Here is a 22,587-nt window from a genome sequence, read left to right on the forward strand (position 1 = left end):
CGTAATGTTTCTTTTGGTTTCAGTATTTGTCCCTAACAAATGTGGGCAAACTTTGGCAGCAAAGTACTTGTACATGGTGTTCGATATGAACAAGGTGTGTTGGACGGAAGTCTTCCATGACTATCTACTTGATTCGATAATGACAAATAGAATAGACGTAGAAAACGTTGTTGGTTGCGTCATATACCCTCTGGTAAGTTAAGATTTGTTCTTTTTTTCTCATAAGTTAAATATTTTTTTTCCCGTATTGATTGTTGATTAATAAGCGACTTGTTTTTGATGATTAATTTGAATACTGTTTTTTTTTTCCAGTATTGGTTGGCAGAGATGACAAAGATCGCACAAAGAAAGGATGGGCTCGACAAGTATCTGAGATTTGCTAGATGGAACCTTAGCAACATCTGTCACCAAGTATTGTCTAACTTCGAGGATCTTGACAACAAAAAAGAACTTTGGTCTGAGGTAAATATTTACTTGGAAGATTCACTTTTCTGATGAAACCAATTTTGGTTTCATCAAAAATTCTAGATGAATTTTTGTTTCTTAGATAACTTTGAGGTTCTTATATGATTAATTTGGTTAGTGTATCATGCCATGTTCGAAATCTTCGAAATCTTTTATGTTTGTTAGACAATATTTGAAATCTTTTATGTTTTAGATATCGTCCATGTCTCAATTGTATATCACGCCATGTTCCACCAATAAAGATTCACACCACAAGTGTAGCAACTCCTCATCTTGTACTGTCTATGTATTGATTAATTTGGTTAGTATAGTTTATGATGTTTGCAATGTAGGGCAGCATATATTATGACTCAGCCAATCATCCACCACTCAACCTACAAAATTTCCACTGATGAAACCAGTTTTGGATTTACTTTTTTGATGAAACCAGTTTTGGATTCATCAAATTTTTTAGCTGAAACCAATTTTTCTTGTGTCCTGCAGGAGAATATTGGTCACCGAAAAGGATCATTTTTCAGTATGACGAAACATAAATGCGCTTGGCTGATCCCGTAGATGAAGTGGAAATTGTTGTTGAAGATAATTTTCAACCTGAAATGCCGTGTGAGGACCCTCGAGCTCGTCAACGCTATTAGACTAGTCAAGAGATGATTTAGCCGTTAATAACTTGTTAGTTTAGCACGAACGTTAATTAATAGGAATTAATATAACAACGATCTAGATACGATACTAGTACCATCGATTATATCTCGAAAAATTATGCGAAATGGACTACTCGAGTGTGTCAATCGGATACCAGACGAAGAAGCAATCATCAGACTTGTTTGAAGGGAAAATAGTTATTTTGCAGCTAACCGCCTTAGCTGCCCGTATCAATTTTTTGGGTGCGATTAGTAATTTTGGTCGGCCTTATCTACTCCTAATCGAGAAGATATACTCTTCTTTATTTTCTTTTCTTCTCTTCTTCTTCTCTTTCCTTCTTCTTCTGTTCTTCTGCTTCTGCGGGTTAGAGAGAATCAAATGGAAGTTCTACTTTCGGAAGAAGGTGGGAAGACCTTTTAGCAGTCGGTGGTGATGGTGATGGTGATGGTGTTTGTTGTTGATTCGAATTCGAATCTGAGATGAATTGAATTTAAGGTTTCTCTGTAAATCGATGAAGGTGAAGATGATAATAAAATTAAGATTGAGAGATGAATAATAGAACTGTGGGGAGATGAAGAAGCTCGGGTTGAGGTTTAATTTCAGTTTTGAAGTTGTTATGGGTATGAATCAAAGGATTAGGGTTTGTCAGCAGATTGTGTAGAAATTCGATTAGAAGATGAATTTGATGTTTTAAAGGGGAGATTTGAGATGGGTTTTGATCAGGTATGAAGTAGTAATGATTGAACGGGTTTAATTTTAATTTCAATTTCTCATGTTCTTCCCCAAATTATAATTAGGGTTTCTGAATTTATTGGAAATTAAAGTGGAGTTGTTTAAAGAGAAATTAAAGGCTGGGTATGGTTGGTATGAGAAGTTAGAATTAAGAATTAGAAAATAGAGGATTTGGAATTGGTTATAGGGTTTCCGAGAATCAGTGATGGGTTGAAGAATTAGGGTTCCTCTGTAAATCAAAGATGGTGATGAAGATTGTTGGGCGTTTTTAGTTTGAGATGATTCTTCAGTTGAGGCAAGGAAGGAAGAATTCGACCTCAGTTCCTGAGCAGCACCGGCTGAGGTAATTACTCTTATTCGTGAAATCAGTTCAGTTTCAATATTGGATTTATAAGTCTTTCCTTGAACTGTGAATGAAGTTTGTTGTGGTATGAATCTGTTTTTGAAGATATGATTGAGGTTAGGTTGTGTTGGTTATTATGAAGATCATGTGTGTTAGATGATACAGGGATTGAGCTTTAAGAACTGATTTTAATGATGGAGTGGTGTTTGTAAGGTAGTTGAACTGAGATGTACGTAGTTTTGAAGAAGCAGTTGATTGAGAAGATTATGAAGTTTGATGCGGGAAGAACTGGGAATCGTTGTGATGCAGGTGTTGGTGTTTAAACTGGAGATTGTTGTATTGCAGCTGGTGATGGTGACTATAGATGAATGCTCAGGGCTTTGCAGAATTTGTTTAGCTCAGATGGTTGCAATAAATGAGCCATGTGGTAATGTAGCTAAAGAACTGGAGTTGCAAGTGGTGTGCAGTGGCAGATGAGATGGAAGTGGAGTTAAGATTCTGATAGAGTTGTGCTTGTGTAGGCTAAGTTGAATTGTAGATGTTGAGATTGTTTTGAAGTTGGGAATGAGGGTTAGATGAAGGTGTTGAGTGAGTCTTTAAGGGAAAGCTTGGAACTGCTATTGCAGGTAGGCTTAAATTATCATTTGTATTGAATTATGAAGTTTTTATGAATTGAAATCTTACGGATGATGTTATAGTTTTTGTAATGATCAAATGAATAGAATTAGGTTGATTATGCTCTTGTAGCTGCAATAGGACTAGGCTGGTTAGTCATCCCAGTCAGTCTATTTGACTGAACCTGTTTAACTGACTCAGTGTATCTGACTGAGTTAAATCAGTGACTAAACCTGACCAGGCTTGACTCAGTGGACCTTGACCGATGTGACTCGGCTGACCATTTGGCTAGGACCTTGACTTGACTATTGACGTTGACCGTTAGTTGACCCGAATGGACTGGGCCTTAGAGTAATGGTTTTGTTTAGTGGACTTGGGCTTAGGATTAGTTACCCTATGTGGATGAATTGGACCTTTTGGGTTCGAATTAGCCTTAGGTTTCTTCTACAAAGTTGTAGATATTCATAAGACTTAGTTAATGGACTATAGGATCAACATAATTGGATTAGTAAACCTTAGATATGTTAAACATAGATAATTAAAAGGTATAGAATCATTAATGGGCTTAGAACCATCAGATAGAATTGTATGATTCCTGTGTTACCCATCTTGGCTAGATTCTTAGAGTTCTTGTATGATTAACAGTTAGTCTGTATTAACAACGATCAATTCAAAGGATGGACCAGTGGATCGTGGATCTCGAGGTAAGCATGGCTTGTCATCAAAAGAGGTGGGAATGCTTTTAACTCTTTTGAAACAATTGTTTCTTTTACAAGAGTTTATGTTTAACAAACTCATGCATTGTCAATTTGTGCATATCGTGCATTGCTTAGTTTGTATTATGATTGTTCTGTTGATTCTTTGAATCTTTTCATGGTTTGGAAAGGACTTGTAATGTTTTTTTGTCGTCATGAATTTTTATGGGAAATAAGAATTTCCACCTGTGGTGTATAGGAAACGCTCCTTCACATTTATACCTAGAGCTATTATGATATATTGGTCGGCAGTTTGCGAGTTAGGAATTGTCGACATCCATATATACGACTAGGTGTGGATTTGCGAGTTCGGAATTGCACAACCATATTATACATTGTTTGAAGAAGGAGTTTGTCCATATACATATTTGTGCATTTCCAGTGACTTAGTCACTTTGATGTTTGGGAAAACATGTATTGTTTTTAAAATCTTGCTCGTGATTTCTTTAAAGTTAAATGGTATTCCTGCTGGGCACCCCTTCTAGGGATGATGTGCTCACCCTTTCCCACTTTCAGTTTCAGAGACAGAACAGAGTTGCGCAGCGGAAGCTTCGAGGAGTTGACTCCGTTAATTAGTTAACTTCTGCTATGTTTATTATGTTTTTTATTCTTTGCAAACAAAATGACTATTGTATAAGTATCATCTGAGAGAAGTTCTTATATATATATTTCTGAGCGGGGTTAGTTTTGGGTTAAGTTTTATAGCAGATTTCTTAATTGATTGTTTAAGTAAATGATTTAGGTTCTTAGTGTCTCTTTGTTTAGTTAATCTCTTGGATTAGTCAGCTGCTAGCTTTGGGGGCGCTACATGCCGGTTAGTGATAATGAAAATAAAGTGCCGGTTGAAGTACCAGTTGAAGAAAATGTTGGTGCTAGCAGTGAAGCTAACTCCTACAAATCCAAATACCAATTTGCGCGAGCGTTGATTGAAAAGCTTAGGACCAATGCTACAAATGTTCTCTCCGAAGAAGAAGAATCACTGCTGGAAAAATATGATGCCGAGGACAGGGAACAACAACCGGTGCAAAGCACTTACTTGAGACGTAAAAGAAAACAAACGGTTGTTCCAATAGTACCTGAAGCGGTTTGGAACCGTGAAGAAGATGTCGAGGTAATATGTTAGATATAGTTTTATTAGGTTGCTTTGTGCGTTGTTTGTTATGAAAATTCTTTTTTGATGGAACCAGAAAAGGTTTCATTGCCTATGAATAACATTGTTGATTCTTAAATTTAAGAAACTTGTATGAGTTAAATTTTGGAGAAAGTTTAAATTTCTAACTTCTTTCATAAATTTAAGTTTATTGGTAGTCTTTCATAAACTTGTGTGGTATTATATACAATATCTGTCAGATTTGGTTTGTTGTCGCTAGGTTTGGTTTCATAAGTTCAAGTTAATGTTTGTTTCATCATTTTTTTTTGATGCAACCAGATTTGGTTTTATCATTTATTTGATGGAACCAGATTTGGTTTCATCATTTCAAGTTAATGTTTGTTTGATGAATTGGCAAGTTCTTTCTTTTCTTTCAGAAGTTTTAGATTTTTACAGCATTAGGTTTTGACACAGGAAGATGAAAAATAAAATGACTTAGATATCTTAATATTGCAGGTGATAACAAGGGATGTTAACATGATAGATGCAGCGACAGTGGATCGCGTGATAGAACAAGAAACAGTTTCGCTGTTTGGAGAAAGTTTTGAAATACGTGAAGATGCTGCTCAAACTCTTGAAGATCTTCTGATGAAACCAGAAAAGGATTCAACCCATGGAGAAACACAACAAGATGCGGGACATCAACACGAATCTTCAAAAGAGCAGGCCATATCTTCTTCGTCGAAGCCAGTCACCGAAGAAGAACAAGAAGGAGATGGTACTGAGTTGACTTCGAATACTATCAAGGATATCAAGGTGGCAGAGCAGGTGGAATCTGAAATGCAGAAAGCTACTTCATCGAAGTCATTCGCCGAGGAAGAACAAGAAGGAGATGGTATTGAGTTGACTCCGAATAATATCGAGGATATCAAGGTGGCAGAGAAGGTGGAATCTGAAATGCAGAAAGCTACTTCTTCGATGCCAGTCATCGAGGAAGAACAAGAAGGAGATGGTGCTGAGTTGACTCCGAATACTATCGAGGATATCAAGGTGGCCGAGCGGGTCGAATCTGAAATGGAGAAAGATACTTCGTCGAAGATAAATATTGAGCAAGAAGACAATGAAACTCAATTTGTAATTGATGAAGATGAAATTCGGAAAATGGAATCCGAATACAATAAGAAAAGTTGTTCGTCGTCAAAGCCAAATGTTGGAAGCGTATACTACTACTCAGCCGTAAAAATGGCGAAGGATTTACTTGAATTAGAAAATGAACAACCTGGATTTGATTTAGGACTGTCGCGGCGTGACAATCAAGAGAAAGGACAGGGAGAACTCACTGCTGAACAAAGGATGAGTAACATGGTTACAAGAATGCAGGATTACGACACCAGTGTGAAAAAAAAAAGGTTACAGCTCGTAAGTGCAAGGAGAACAAGGAGGTGCAGGAAGTATAGGAGGTGAAGTTGAAACCAGTTGATAACTTGAAGATCTTGAAGGTACTCAACAGAAATGAGAAACCCGTTGTGACCATTTTTTCTGAAAGAACAATGAAAGATAAGTGGGAAATAACTGATGAAACCAAGACTGGTTTCATCAAAATTTTGTTCCAAGTTATACATTGTTTCTCCTTTTTTGATCCATCATTGACTAGTTTTTTAAAAATAAAATTAACAGGTCAATGACGTGGGAGCATTTTAATCTTCAATTACATATATCAGGGAAGAATATGGATAGTTTGATGAGAAAGGGTGACGTCGCAGGAGACATCATTGAGTTCTACATTTTGAAGCTGCAAAACAACATCAAAAAAAATGAGTTGAAACAAGATGGTTCTCCAAAGTACCAGAGAGTTGTGTTTCTAAGCACATTTGCCTATGTAAGTTTATGATAAAATATTTTTGTGTCTGATATAATCTAAATTGTATATATTGTTAGTGCTCGATTTTGTATTTATTTTGGTTTTTTATGTCTTTGTAGGTGTTTTTGGAAAAATAATATTTTGCGGCGAAATCGGCTCGAAAAGTGTTTTTTGCGTTCATGGGAGGACATTTGCTATTCGGACCCTCACTTTGGATAAGGGATAACCTAATTACTAAGGGGCATCCCATTTCCAGGCATCTGCTAATCGCACCCCTACTCTGGATAAGGGGCAACCATCTTAAACATTCAAAAATCATGTTTTGGCGGGAAAAAAAATGCAGTTAAAGAGCAGTTTTGGCAATCGTGATTTGGAGGAGTTTGAGGTCGATTAAACCTCTTATTTTCATAGGATAGACTCCTTATGGGTCTAGGAATCTGATATGGGTGTTTAAATCGATTAGATTGGGCTCAATCGACGGATTTTTCTCACAATAAGAAAATATGGAAAGTCATGTGTGTGACCTGTTTTAGGGAATTTTAGAGAGATTAAAACGCTGTAAACCTTCCCAAAGATTTGTATCTATCTAAGGAAGAGTTTAGAATAAAACGGAAAGCTCAGAAACGCGTAGAAATCCTAAAACAGGAAATTGTCGCAACTTGGCCGGGAAGAGAAGGAAACAGATTTTGGAAGATTTGGGAGAGATTTAATCGATATTTTTGATATAAATAGATGTCTTGGGTCATATAGAAGAGGTGTCGAGAGTTTGGGAACCTAAGGAGAGCCAGAGAAGAAGAAATCAGAGCTTTACCAAACTCTGTTTCTGCTGCTGCTGCTGTTGAAGAAGAAGAACAGCTGAAGAACATTGACCCTCGGTAGACAGTCGCAGAAAAGTGTCACTGTTTAACAGCTGAAGAACATTAAGCTGTTCATGGCAGTCTTATTTCAGGGCACTCTGAAATCAGCGAAAAAGCAACAGTTTTTCTGTAACAGTTCCATTGTAACAGTTGTTTTGCAACACCAATACACTGTTGCAAACAGTCTGTGTTATTACTTTTCCCTCTTTTAATCATCTTTTGAGCAACAAACACATATTTTGAGATCATGATTAATATGAGGAGCTAAACCCCAACACTGGGATGACGGAGGAAGCCATATTTCATACGTGTGGTAATTATATTTAATTCTTTTTATGACTTTTTGCATTAATTTAATCGTTTTATGATTTTTCTTAATTAGTTGTGAAGTCGTATGATGATGTATGCTTGGTCTAAGTGCTTTTGATGCATCATGCTAGTGATTTACAGTTAATCTTTTTAAAATCTACCCTAGCAAAGAATTAGAGTCAATAAACAAGAGCTATAATTGTCTAAGAATTGATTTTTGAACCACATGGTATGAGGTTTGGTGGAATCCTGAGTCTCAGTAATCTCTGGACATTGTGACAAACCTTGTGTATATATTTTCTTTATTTTTATTGTTTTCTATTATTAAGTCTGAAATTGAGTCTACACAAGTCCAAGTTGAACGAACTTTATTTACCACTTAAAAAACTACGTCAATTTTTGGCGCCGCTGCCGGGGACTTATTTTTAGGGTTTTAGATTTATTTTATTTTTTTTTTTATTTTTTTTATTTTTGTCCTTTTTTATGTTTTAGGGTATTTATCTTGTGTATACAGGTTTTGGATCATAAAGAAAATTGAGCCAAGGAGTTTGGTGATTTCATAAAGACTTGGAGGTAAAGATTAAAGCAAAAAGAACAGAAAAGAAGACAATTTTATTTTAGACAATTTTAGTTTAGGGTTTGTTTATTTTATTTTATTTTAAAAAACTACATCAATTTTTGGCGCCGCTGACGCGGATTTGTATTTAGATATGTTTTAGGTTTAATTTTTATTTTTTTTGTTCTTTTTTACGCGTTTTGGTATTTTTCGATTCTTTTCAGATTTGGAAAGAAGCTACAAGGAAAGAAAAGTACTATAAAAGGAAAGCATCGCCAAAGAAGGAAAGAAAAGAGGAATCTGAAAGGAGTGAAGAAGAAGATTTCGTATACAGTTATTTTGTTTTATTTTTAGAAACTGTAAATAGGGTTTTATTTTTGTAATTTTTCTTTTCCTTTTTGGACATTTTTATTTTTGGACTTGGACATTTTTATTTTTAAACCCTAAGGAAGGGTTAAATTAAATATAAACTGTTTGCAGGGAAGGACGACAGTTACGATACTGTCTTGGCCCCTCGGGTTCGTACACTGACATAGGAGTCGGTGGCCTGAGTCGACTTCAACGGTTCATCGCCCGTCTGGTACGGGAGGTAAGACTCTATCCACCCACGGATCCCCTGTCAGTGGGTTTTATTTTGTGTGACAACTCACACCCCTGCAGTAGAATGTCGAATTGGTATTACAATAGCCAATACAACGAATATCCGACTGAGTTTCAAAATGGACGTTACTACTTTGACCATAGTGTGAATAGTGATTGGGAACATCAGCCTTTTGAAGATTATGGTCCATACCATGGTGAGCCCAATTACTATCCACATAAGTACCGATCATATGAGCAAAATTCTTATATTTCTCCTTTAGAAGAGTCTCTCAGGAAATTAGAAGAATCGACACGTAGGATAGCTGAGATGAATAACTTAGTTTATGACGAAAGAAAACTTTCTTTAGAGGAATCCCTCAAGATGATAGCTGAGACGAACGAAAGAATTGCTCGAAATAATCTTAATTTTCAATACAGTGTCTCCAATAATACCCTTGAAAATGAGGATAGTTCTTTGCATAATCAAGATGACGAGGATATAATTGGTAACACTACTTGTTGTTTAGATGAGGTTCAACCATTTTCATGTTATTATAATGATTATGATGAGGATAGTGTTGATGAAGAATTTGAAATAAATAGGCATAGTGATCAGGAATTTGCTACTCCAACTGAGCTTAATAATAATAATATTATTTCTAGTTCCAATCCAAAGTTTTTTAATAATTATTCACCTATTCAAAAGGACGAGGATTTGACTAGAGATACCCCCGTTTTAGACGATGTAGTATTTCCTTTTGATTATGAAGCTAATAATAGTTTAGAGGAACGAGTATATTTTGAGTCTAGCGATTTAGAAACAATAGACTTAGAAAAAGAAAATGAACTCGTCGAGATGAGTGAGGATGTACCTGACTTAGAAGAATCAATTGACCATTTTCCTGAATTATATGACCTTGAAATTAGGGAAGTTGTGACTAGTCTTTCTAGAGACACACAAAACTATAAGTTTGGGGGTGATTATCATTCTCCTTGTGCCTTACCTTTAGCTCTTACAGAGATCCCTCACTTGGGACTTGACATATGTGCCTCAACCATTTTACAAGATTATCTTCATACACGTTTTCCTGAACCTAGTGATGTCCACAAGAAATTTCAGTTATTAGAAACCCATCCTATGGTTGATGTGGTTTACCCAGACTATGATACTCAGATTGACTTTGTTTTCCCACCAAATATTTTTCTTCCAAATGTGGGAATGTTTGATTTTCAAATGTGTCGAATATTAAGTTTTGAGACTAAACCTAATTACTTTAGGAGATTAGGGTCGACATACTTGTTTAAGGAAGATCACCACTCTCATTGTGGTCAGCTGTGTAAGTCAAATCTGATTGACTTAGAGGATCCTCAATTATTCAGGTTATTATTATGTGCTTCTAAGTTTTTATTTGAGTTTTTCCAGACTCTAGAACCTGAACATTTGGATTTAACCTATGAGGAAATGCAACCCATGAAAATATTTTATTTGGACCCAGTTATAGATCCTAAACCTGAACCACAACTAGATGTAGCTGTCTTAAACAGGAAACTAGACAAGGGTGTGCTTTATTTGTTTATTTTCTTGACAGGTTGCATATTCCTTTTACTTGTGATAGCTCTATTTGGTTTTAATGACCCAAAGATATTTCGGCTATTATTTTATGATTCTATGAGGTGACTAATCCTTTCTTAGTCTGGCTGAAGACGTTAAACTTAGCACTTCTTGGGAGGTAACCCATTCTCATGCAACACAGTAATATCTTTCCTTATCTCTTTTGCTTCAAATGGTAAAAGTTTCTCCTTGTTCATGCTTTTAATTTGATCTTTAGAACATTGAGGAAAATGTTAGATTAAAGTTTAGGGGTATAGGAGAAACTTTTTAGTTGCACAATTAAACTCCAGAGCCTAGAAATTTATCCCTATTAAGGATGGCACTAACCAATCTAAGTGGATGGAAGCATTTTGGTTGTAGGAGTTGAGGAACCAATCTGACTAGATGCAAACATCTAAAGAGTCTATTCATAAAAGCACAGAGCTCAGGTGTTAGAAATAACATGATAGTTTCACCATATCTCGTTGAGTCCTTTTCACTTCTGTTTTTATTTTGTTTTGTTTTTAAACTATGTTTCTCTGGGTGATTAGGTGGGGCTCACGATTCAAGTTGTTACTAATGCTAGGGTGAACTAGAGTGATTGAGATGCAAAAAAAAAAAAAAAAGAAAAAGAAAAAAGAGAAAAAGAGACCAGACCATCTGACCAACTGGAATAAATTCAATAAAGTCGACCACTGGAACCCTTGTATATGCCAGTTGTGTTGACCTAGAGTTAGGATTATCAATCACTGGTTCCCTTGTATATTCCAGTGTGTTTATATTAGTCAGACTAGTATCTCAGTCCATTAGGATAGGTTCATTTTGGCGGAGGCCTTCAGACAGATATGAGAAACACCGTTCACCTAGTAAACATCAAAACCATCTATGTTTTTCTATATCCATCTTTTTGATCTATCCATGTGATTAGTTTTGACTCCGGATATTGATGTCCATAGTGCGACTATCTGAGTAGAGCTCTGTCACTTCATATGAATTTTAGTATGCTTGAGTGCAAACTCGTGTACAACAATTGGAATTTCACATCAGGGTACTTCCTCCTGTAGTCAATAAGTATGCCAACCAAGGAGATTCTTTAGTTCCTTCCAAGGTTCTGTGTAGATAGCTAGGGTCTGGAGTAAAAAGGTTTTGTGGGTATACCTCTGGTAAGCCCTCAGGAGACAACACTCCGCCACTAGAACCAACTAGGGGTTTAAAGGCTTATTGCATACGCTAAATGCAATGATGATGCCTGCGACAGTGAGTTAGGATTTTATTTCTATTTTATTTTTGCTCGAGGACTAGCAAATAATAGGTTTGGGGGTATTTAATAGACACATTTTTTTGTCTGATATAATCTAAATTGTATATATTGTTAGTGCTCGATTTTGTATTTATTTTGGCTTTTTTATGTCTTTGTAGGTGTTTTTGGAAAAATAAGATTTTGCGGCGAAATTGGCTCGAAAAGTGTTTTTGCGTTCATGGGAGGACATTTGCTATTCGGACCCTCACTTTGGATAAGGAGTAACCTAATTACTAAGGGGAATCCCATTTCCATGCATATGCTAAACGCACCCTTACTCTGGATAAGGGGCAACCATCTTCAACATTCAAAAATCAGGTTTTGGCGGGAATAAAGTGCAGTTAAAGAGCAGTTTTGGCAATCGTGATTTGGAGGAGTTTGAGGTCGATTAAACCTCTGATTTTCATAGGATAGACTCCTTATGGGTCTAGGAATCTGATATGGGTGTTTAAATCGATTAGATTGGGCTCAATCGACGGATTTTTCTCACAACAAAAAAATATGGAAAGTCACGTGTGTGACCTGTTTTAGGGAATTTTAGAGTGATTAAAACGCTGTAAACCTTCCCACAGATTTTTATCTATCTAAGGAAGAGGTTAGAATAAAAAGGAAATCTCAGAAACGCGTAGAAATCCTAAAACAAGAAATTGTCGCAACTTGGCCGTGAAGAGAAGGAAAGAGATTTTGGAAGATTTGGGAGAGATTTAATCGGTATTTTTGATATAAATAGATGTCTTGGGTCATATAGAAGAGGGTTCGAGAGTTTGGGAACCTAAGGAGAGCCAGAGAAGAAGAAATCAGAGCTTTACCACACTTTATTTCTGCTGCTGCTGTTGAGGAAGAAGAACAGCTGAAGAACATTGACCCTCGGTAGACAGTCGCAGAAAAGTGTCGATGTTTAACAGCTGAAGAACATTAAGCTGTTCATGGCAGTCTTATTCTAGGGTTTTAAAATCAGCGACAAAGCAACAGTTTTTCTGTAACAGTTCCATTGTAACAGCTGTTTTGCAACACCAGTACACTATTGCAAACAGTCCGTGTTATTACTTTTCACTCTTTTAATCATCTTTTGAGCAACAAACACATATTTTGAGATCATGATTAATATGAGGAGCTAAACCCCAACACTGGGATGACAAAGGAAGCCATATTTCATACGTGTGGTAATTATATTTAATTCTTTTTATGACTTTTTGCATTAATTTAATTGTTTTATGATTTTTCTTAATTAGTTGTGAAGTCGTATGATGATGTATGCTTGGTCTAAGTGCTTTTGATGCATCATGCTAGTGATTTACAGTTAATCTTTTAAAAAAATCTACCCTGACAAAGAATTAGAGTCAATAAACAAGAGTTATAATTGTCTAAGAATTGATTTTTGAACCACATGGTATGAGGTTTGGTGGAATCCTGAGTCTCAGTAATCTCTCGACATTGTGACAAACCTTGTGTATATATTTTCTTTATTTTTACTGTTTTCTATTATTAAGTCTGAAATTGAGTCTACACAAGTCCGAGTTGAACGAACTTTATTTACCACTTAAAAAACTACATCAGTTTACTCTGAAATTCTTTAATGTAATTTTTTTGGCAGAAAAAATAGTTGTGGAAAACAAAAAATGATGTTGTTTATATGGTTAATTTTGATGGAACCAAGTTTGTTTTCATCAAACTTGCATGTTTGTAACTCATTAAGGAGTTGTTATCTGGTATTTTGTTTCAGACATGTCACTCATCAGGAAAGAAATGTGGTGTTGTAATAGAAGGTTTCATCAACAACATGGATTACACCGTGCGGTTTTTGTTCGTTCCGTTGCTGACATCACTTGGAAATGTAAACCATTAGACATTGCTTTCTTTTGATTTTGAAACCGGAGAATTTTATCACTACAACTCCTTGTCATCCATGGAAAAGGAAAGCAGAAAAAGTGCTGAAAGCATGAAACAACGTATACTATCATCATTTGCACAGCACGACGCAAAGCTCCCCTATGATCAGCAGACAAGTCAGCCAACAACATACCCTTTGCACAACCCTACATATTGTGAACAAATGGGGTAAGTTATGTTTGGAAGTTTATAGTTTACATATGCATATGCTTGAAATCATTACATCACTTGTAAACAGTTGGAAACCGAATGCTTTACATATAGATACTAATATCAGAACACTCTCAACTAGTCACTTTGTAACAATTGAGACTTTGGTTTTTCAGGAACGATTGTGGCCTGCATGTTTGCTACTACATGAAGAGCCTCTTGAAAGGCAACATGTCTACATATGATATATGAGAAAAGATGCATAATATGAGACCAAAATTGGCGTTGAAGATACTCCTTGACAATATAGAATAATACTCGCATGTCGTGCCCGTCCTCTTGATCATTCAGTTTTAGTTGAAGTTTAAATTACTTTTGAAATGGTTATTGTAATGATGATACTCCTTGACATATAGTTCTTCCTGCAGATTCAAGTTTTAGTTGAAGTTTAAAGTGCTTGTGAAATGGTAACAGTTTATATAAAAAACGATTTCGTGCGATTTCAGTTGTGTTCCCTTAAAAGATTATGTCTACAGAAATATGATGTCTCATTTTTATAAAACAATATCCATAAATGATGTATCATATATTTGCGGCACCAATAAACAGTAGACAAAACACCATCTACTGTGTTGTCAAAAAATATAGAAGAAAAAGTGACAGTAAAACAATGGTGAAACCAAAAACGGTTCCACCAAAATATGATGACACCTATTTTGGTTCCATCAAAAAATGATGAAACCTAATTCGGTTTCACCAAACTATAAAGGCCTGCAAAAATCCTGACAAACATAATCAAACAAAAAATCTGAAAAACTTAATCAAACTTATTTATTCTTAGACAAATTATAGAATGAAAACACCTGCAGCACATTAACTTCTAAAACAAAAATCTGAAATAGTAGATGAAACAGAAATTGTAGTCTAAAAACGAAATTAAGAGTGAAATTCAATGACTTGTAGTCGAAATGACTACAAGTTCTCATAAAATTTGACGAGAAGGGCATGTCCGTTTATTATGGGTGGTCAAAACCTTGCAGGAACCACAGGTTCTCATCTTCTTATTGGGAACTAAACCTGTATTAGGAATCCTCTTCTTCTTCGATGGACGTCCTGGATGTGGTCCATTATTCGGACCAAAAACCATCGATTTCGGCGACACTGTCACAGGCTTTTCAACTATGGGAACATGATTGATTGCTTGTTTATATGATTATCGATAGAACTTTACTGTATAGTAGTGTTCAACATACTTGTAAGGATCTTCTCCATTAACCATGATACAACGGACAACATGGGCACACGGGAAACCATCAATACGCCAACGGTTGCAAGAACATGTTCTTCTTTTCAAATCGACCGTCTGTGTTTATGAAGCATGAACTTCAAACAAATATTCCGACGACTTGGTGACTGGGTAGTTACAGCCATGCATCTTGTTGTCGTGGAGCAGAGCTTCATATTATGGACATAGAGTTTGACGCCAATTCATTAAGTTTGCAGAGTCCTCACGACGTTTACACATTTGGTCCATTAGATTCACCCTGATCTCATCAACCATGACGGCTATAGGATTCTCTCTCTCTTAAACGACCGAACCATTGAAACTCTCAGCAATATTTGAACACAACCTACCATATCGTCGATCCTTGAAGAAAAAACTTGCCCATTTATCAACAGGAGCTCTACTTAGATAGTCTTGTAACTTCTAATTTTCAACCTTTCTCAACTTATCCCAATTCTCTGTAAATTCTTTATGAGTAGAAGCATACACACATTTCTTAAACAGTCCCAATACATATTTGTTATAAACTTGTCAATTCTTTGGTAAGCATGTGTTGATATTGCATTCCATATGCCAGTAGCACCAACCATGAAAAGCCTCAGGAAATACAACAGGAATTTGAGTTACCAATCCAATACCTCGATCACTCACAAAAGTAAGCTTTGGTCGCAAAGGAGAAGGGACTTTCTTCAAATTTTCCAAAAACCATTTCCAGTTCGCTTCATTCTCCGATGATACCACACCATAAGCAAGAGGGTAGATTTCTGTAACATGAACAAAAAGCATAACACAAGCATAAGATGCGATGAAAACCAAAAATAAAAATGATGAAACCAAACATAAAAATGATGAAACCAATAATAAAAAATGATGAAACCAACATAAAAAAATGATGAAAACCTTACCATCATTTCCGGTTAGACCTGTTGCTGCCATCATATGACCAAGGTACTTGCTTTTCAAGTGGGCCGCATCAACGAATAATACAGGACGACAGAAGTTGAATCCACGACTACAAGCTTCAAAACAGATAAACATCCTCTGAAACTTTTGAGTCCCTTCTTCAACTTCCAAAACCACGCGAGATCCAGGATTGGTTTCAATCAACTTGTTTTTATACCAGTTCAAGAACATAAAAGATTTCTCGTTCTCTCCCCATGTAGTATTCAGTGCATGCTTCTTCCATGAATATGCATAATAATGACTAATGTCAAAGCCGTATTCTCTCGTAAACTGTTCTATAATAAGCTTAGTTTTCTTATTAGGATCCTGTTTAATTTCATCAATAATCAAGCGACTAACTAGTTTCTTCGATATCTGTGGTGTGTTAACAAATCCACCAACAAAAGTATGGTGATTATTTAGTTCCTTGATAATAAAAGGACTTCCTACAACACCATCAACAGACACAACATATAAATGCCAGTTACATTTCTCCTCTTTCTTATTAGCACAAGATGCACCAATCCTCAACTTCTCACTCATGTATATCTTGAATTCATAACAGGCTACTGCGTGATACTTCTGTAAATCACAACGAACTTGTTGAACACCTCCTAGAAACAACTGTTCAACTCCTTGAAAAAGATGCAACCAGTGATTAGATTTCAACGGTTCCTTAATTTTATCTGGAACATCATAATCAATTTGTGGCTTCTCAAAAGGTATAATTCCAGAACTCCGTGGCTGGTCATCAAAAGCTATAATTCCTGAACTTATTAAACCAGAACACTCAGCTTTGTGAATTACGTGTAATTCCATAATTCCTTCTTTATTATACAGACTAAATAGAGCCAAAGATTGAAGATCAAAATCAAAATCAAAATGAATGACCTTTTGCTGATCATCAACCATGTGAAAATTTCCATGGAAGGAGGAGAGAATTCACACCAACTTGAGCATATACTAGTCTTCAAATTAGCAAAAGACTCTTGAAGGCCAATACGAAAATTTAAACAATCTTCTTTGTGACATACAACTGCAAGAACAGAATCCATAATCTACAGAACAAAACGATGCAACCAAAAAGAGTTTCACCAGATGTGAATATCAACAACAACAAAAAATTGAAAAACAGTTCCAAAGAGATGGAATCCTTTATAAGAACATCAACACAAACATAAAAAATCATATGCTAATATCAATTCAGTTTATTCGACAAGAGTGACTAGCAAATTCACAAAAACAAATCAAAAATCAACACATAAAAGAGAATTGAATACCTGAAAAGTTGATTGATTCCTTGATGAATAATCCGAATACTACACACAGATTAATATGAAGACGAAGATGATCAACACGAAGTTGATTGATTGTTCTGATGGATTCTTAAATTCGAGATTCAATTTCAACTTGAAAAGCGGAAATATGATTTCAGCTAGACTGAATTGCAACTAGATCTCGAATAAAACAGCTACGTTTATCTTCTCTTCTTCGAATAAACAACTGAATTTGATTCTTCTACGTATCTCGAATAAACAGATCTCAAAACTTGTAGCTTCTCTTCCGGTTCTTCAATCAAACCTAAAATTGCTCTCTGAATCTTTAAATTGAAATTGGGAGAAGACGATGACGAATCTTTGAATTGAAACGAGATCTGGAACTCAAAAAACGAAGAAAACTAGGAAAGAAGAATCATAATTTTTCTGAATCTGATTTGTTTGGATTCAGAGAACCAATATCGCTTTTACTGTTTTCTTCCGCCAAACTTTCCTTTGAAAGTGTTTTTATATATGGGTCAGTTTTGGAATTTTGAAATCAAATAAAAATTGAATTTTCAAATTTTATTTGCACTGGGATTTTTGTCCCAGTTTTATCCGAAACGGTTTTTATTTGTTAAAAATAATATGACCGGTTTTTTTGTATCACTAGTTTGTTCACCTAGGGGTTTTGTCACTAGTTTTGATTAGAGAAAACCAATAACAATCTGTGTATTTATATATATTTACATGACTTGACACCTTCCGTATACTTGACATAAAATACATGACCAATATACAACCCAAACTATAAACAGAAAACTACATATTTATTAGGAAATAAATATTATGTTTCCTAAACTCTAACAACCTCCCTCGATCTAAGCGGGTGGATAGAAACAATAAGCTTAGAGCGTAGAAAAGAGAAACGATCTCTTGAAAGTCGTTTAGTAAAGACATCAGCATCTGATCCTTAGAGCAAACAAAGCGAACAATAAGTTCTCCACGTTGAACCCTTTCGCGAACAAAATGATAATCGATTTCAATGTGTTTAGTGCGACCATGGAAGATAGGATTCATAGTAAGATAGGTAGCACCAAGATTATCACACCACAAAACAGGAGGAGTGCAAAACGGTACTTGAAGTTCTTTAAGTAAAGACTCAATCCACATGAGCTCAGCATTAGAAATAGAAAGTCCACGATACTCAGCTTCTGTACTGGATTTTGAGACTTTTTTGTGTTTACTAGCACTATAAGAAATAATATTCGATCCCAAGTGGAACGTCTATCAGTTGGATCACCATCCCAATCAACATCTGTATAGGCTTGAAATTTAGTTGCAAAGAAGAAGAGGGCCGGAGAGTAAGACCATAAGAAGAAGTACCTTATAAATAACGCAGTATTCGCTTGACAAGAAGAAGATGCTTATCAGTAGGATGTTGCATAAATTGACAAAATTATTAACTGAGAAAGCAAGTTCAGGGCGTGTGATCAACAAGTATTGAAGAACTCCAACAAGACTTCGATATTCGGTAGGATTTCTCAAAGGAACTCCATCTTGCGGATTTAACTCAGTAGAAGTAGTAAATGGAGTACTCACAGGCTTAGCCCCTTGCATGTTAGCGCGTTCCAATAAATCTTCAATATACCGACGCTGAGAGAGAAACAAACCATCAGTTGTTCGAGTAACTTCAACACCGAGAAAAAGAGACAACTCACCTAGATCTTTGAGTGCAAATTCCTTGTGGAGAGTGTTAGTAAGGTGTTGCAAATAATAGGAGACTGTTAAGATAATATCGTCAACGTACACTAGAAGATAAGTAACATCACCATTTGAAAAATGAATAAACAAGGAAGAATCCGCTCGAGAAGTAACAAAATTAAGTTGTTGTAAAAACACACTAACTCGAGTGTACCACTCCCTTGGTGCCTGTTTGATACCATACAACGATTTATGCAAGCGACATACATGATCAGGATAATTTGGATCAATATAACCAGGAGGTTGCTTCATATAAACCTCTTCCGTAAGAAAACCATTGAGAAACGCATTCTGAACATCAAGTTGGCGAATAGGCCAAGCATATGTAAGAGCCAAAGTAAGAACAATACGAATTGTACAAGGCTTGATAACCGGAATGAAAGTTTCTCCATAGTCTTTTCCTTCACGTTGATGAAAGCCTTGTGCCATGAGACGAGACTTAAGACATTCAATAGTTCCATCTGCAAGGCGTTTAACTCGAAACACCTATTTACATCCAACCACATTCATATCCGGAGTACGTTTAACATAAGACCAACTGCCATTCTGAATAAGAGAATTATATTGATCATCCATAGACTTACGCCATTTAGGATGTTGTTTCGCCTGTGAATAACAAGTTGGCTCAAAAAATGTATCAGTAATTCTGGTATATTTTGAAGCTAAAAGCACTTTAGGTTTGAAAATACCGTCCTTTCCCATCGTAATCATGGAATGATCATTCTTGGTTGGTGGTCGGGAAGTGACGACAGATTGGTCCGGCGTACTTGGTTGCAACAGATTAGGCACCGGGGTACTCATAGGCACGGGAGATGATTGTGCATGTGCAATGTCAGAAGCAGCTGGTTAGTCAGCTATTTTGGTATCAGACATGCCGATTCTTCTTCGACCTGTTTTTAGGGTTTTCTTTTCTCTTTTACCTACGCTTCTTAGCCTATTCTTCTTCTTAGTTCTCTATCTGTATCCTCCTTGTCACATTATTATTAATCATTTCTACCATCACTTCTCAATCCTCGTCAACTTCTTCCTCAACAACTTCTTCCTCAACAACTTCTTCTTCAACAACTTCTACTTCTGCTATGTCTTCAGTATCCATGGATCACGTACCCTTTGAACGTCTTCATGGTGCTTGATGTATTTTCAAAGTTGTTGTAGTAATAAATAGAGTTCGTTCAAGACTTGTGAAGGTTGTGCTTTTCGTTTTAAATTTTAAAACTAAAGAAAATAAAGCAAATTAATACTGATTATATTAGAGAGACCGGGGTTCAGGATTTCACCATTCACCAAAATTCATGTAATTTAATGTTAATTTATATCATGCAATTCTAGACAATATAACTCCAATCAAAAGAAATTGTGATTCTAATCATTGCCTAAATTAGATTTTCAAAACATCAATTGTTAATCGCAAGAATGAAGTATCAAAAGCCCTAAACTAAGCATACTTCATCAAGAGAAAACACAACTAATTAATAAAAATCATTACTCAATTTTCATTCGGTGCAAATAATCATAAAAGAATTGCATAAATAAATTCAAATAAATTTTACCACATAACTTTTGGAAGAATGGCTTCCTCCATCGCCCCGGAAGATTGGGTTTAGCTCATCATGTTGGAAACACACTCAAAATATGTATTCATGGATCAAAAAGTGTTTACAAGAAGAGAAAATAGTGAAACAGGAAATTTGCAACAGCACATGCGCGTTGCAGACCGACTGTTTCAACTCTCAACTGCTATGATGAAGATAACCGTTACAAATATAAAGATAAATGTTGCAGAAGAGGATGAAGAAACTGTTACAATGAAGATAAATGTTGCAAACCAGTTGAAGAAACTGTGACAAGCATTTGAATAAACCGTTACGACGGATGAAGAAAGCGTCGATGTTTCCCTATTCTTCACGAGCAGCAGCAACAGAGTTCTGAAAACTCTTGATTCACGCTTCTTGAGCTCTCCTCTCGACCCCAAACTCTCCCCAATCCTTCTATGTGATCCTAGAAACCTATTTATACATCATTGCGACATTGAATCTCCCAAAATATCTTTATTTAATCTCATTATTTCTTTTATTCTTGATCAACTCTTCCAAGCACGTGCAATACACGTTTAAATTCCTCACAACTCATGCAAGCTCATGTTTTTCCTCCAACTCCCTGTTTGGATTAAACCAAGTTATCCAGCCAAATTTGATCGAAACAAACACCCATACTAGCTCTGTTAGGACATACCACAACTACCCATGAAGTTTCAGCGATTGAATCACACAAAAACTCCTCCAAACATTCGATCGAAATTCTTCCAGTGAAGTGAAATGTTTTCCCGCAAAAATTAGTTTTGAATTTGAGAAGAAGATGTCCTCCCCCTAATCCTATACGGGTTTCCCTTTAGCACTTGCCTTACGGGGTGCAAATAGTAATTTTTGGGCGTAAATAGTAATTTTTCTGGGGTGCTTCCGGTGCATTTCTGGGGTGCCTTTAGTACTTTATCCTGGGGGTGTAAAACACCACTTTTCGAGCCAATTTTGCTGCAAGAGCTTATTTCTCTATAAATACCTACAAAGACATAAAATAAAAAAAATAAATACAAAATCGAGCACTAACAATACATACAATTGAGACATATTAGACACATAAATGCGTCTATCAGTGCTATCTCTAAAAAATTAATGGGTTCTAATTACCTGTTATGGAGAGCTCAGTTCACACCCTATCTGCAGGGCTATGATTTGGAGAAATTTGTTGATGGTTCTTTTGCTGCTCCACCGGCCCTGATTAATGACCTTCCAAACCCATTGTTTTTTTCATGGAGGCGCACAGACAAACTACTTGTTGGATGGATCATGTCATCTCTCACTGCACCTATCCTAGCCAAGGTTAAAGCATGTGATACCTATTTATCTATCTGGACAAAGATTGATGCTCTCTGTACATCGAAAACAGATACACATCTCATTCATCTAAAGGAGTCGTTTTCATCCGTCAGGAAAGGGAGCTTAACCATGACAGACTACATCCAATCCGTAAAGAATATAGTGGATTCTCTTGCTACTAGTGGTGTTGAAGTCTCCGACAAAGAATTTCGCCATTATGTTGTTAAGGGTCTTGATTCATCGTATGAATCAATTGTTAGCTCCTTAATCACCGTAATGGGTGTTATCACAACTGATGAATTTGAATCCATGCTTCTCTCTTATGATCTTTGTGTCACTGCACAAAATCAGTTATCTCTCTCTTCACCACTTGCTAATGTTGCTTTTGTGAGTCACACCGAGGATATTCCGCTTACACGAGATGGAAAACCAGTTGTTGTTTATCAAATTTGCATTAAGCCCTTTTCATGAGTGCCAAATATTGTATATATTTATCCCTTTTTGTTGGCATTTTAACTCATCTTTTGTGCATTAATTCTACATTTTATCCCATATTCTGTATTTTCATTGTTTTCAAGAATAAATATTTTTCTTACTTAATTTTGCATTTTTAGGTAATAAATAAAGTCTGGATAACTTGCGGAGCGGAAAAGAGTTGAAGAGTAGTGAAAAGCCGGAAGAAATTACGCAAGGAAGCCGCAAAGAATGGAGCACAAGACCAAAAAGCTA

The 22,587-nt window shown here is 36.0% G+C and overlaps 1 protein-coding gene across 1 annotated transcript; it reads left to right on the forward strand.

The window, feature by feature from the left end:
* Positions 1-4,250: 4,250 nt before the first annotated feature.
* LOC113285933 (cilia- and flagella-associated protein 251-like) lies at positions 4,251-6,475 on the forward strand. Its single transcript, XM_026534668.1, has 3 exons — positions 4,251-4,663; positions 5,159-6,141; positions 6,320-6,475. The coding sequence occupies exons 1-2, from the start codon at positions 4,361-4,363 to the stop codon at positions 6,104-6,106; spliced, it is 1,251 nt and encodes a 416-aa protein (XP_026390453.1). The 5' UTR covers positions 4,251-4,360; the 3' UTR covers positions 6,107-6,141; positions 6,320-6,475.
* Positions 6,476-22,587: the final 16,112 nt, after the last annotated feature.

This window comes from Papaver somniferum, chromosome 6 (genome assembly GCF_003573695.1).
Source record: "Papaver somniferum cultivar HN1 chromosome 6, ASM357369v1, whole genome shotgun sequence".
In the NCBI taxonomy this organism is placed as follows: domain Eukaryota; kingdom Viridiplantae; phylum Streptophyta; class Magnoliopsida; order Ranunculales; family Papaveraceae; genus Papaver; species Papaver somniferum.

Excerpts from the sequence above, each read along its gene's own strand:
- LOC113285933 (XM_026534668.1), top strand. The coding sequence starts at position 4,361 with ATGCCGGTTAGTGATAATGAAAATAAAGTGCCGGTTGAAGTACCAGTT. Across the intron at positions 4,664-5,158 it reads ACCGTGAAGAAGATGTCGAG|GTGATAACAAGGGATGTTAA; the intron begins GTAATATGTTAG and ends TTAATATTGCAG.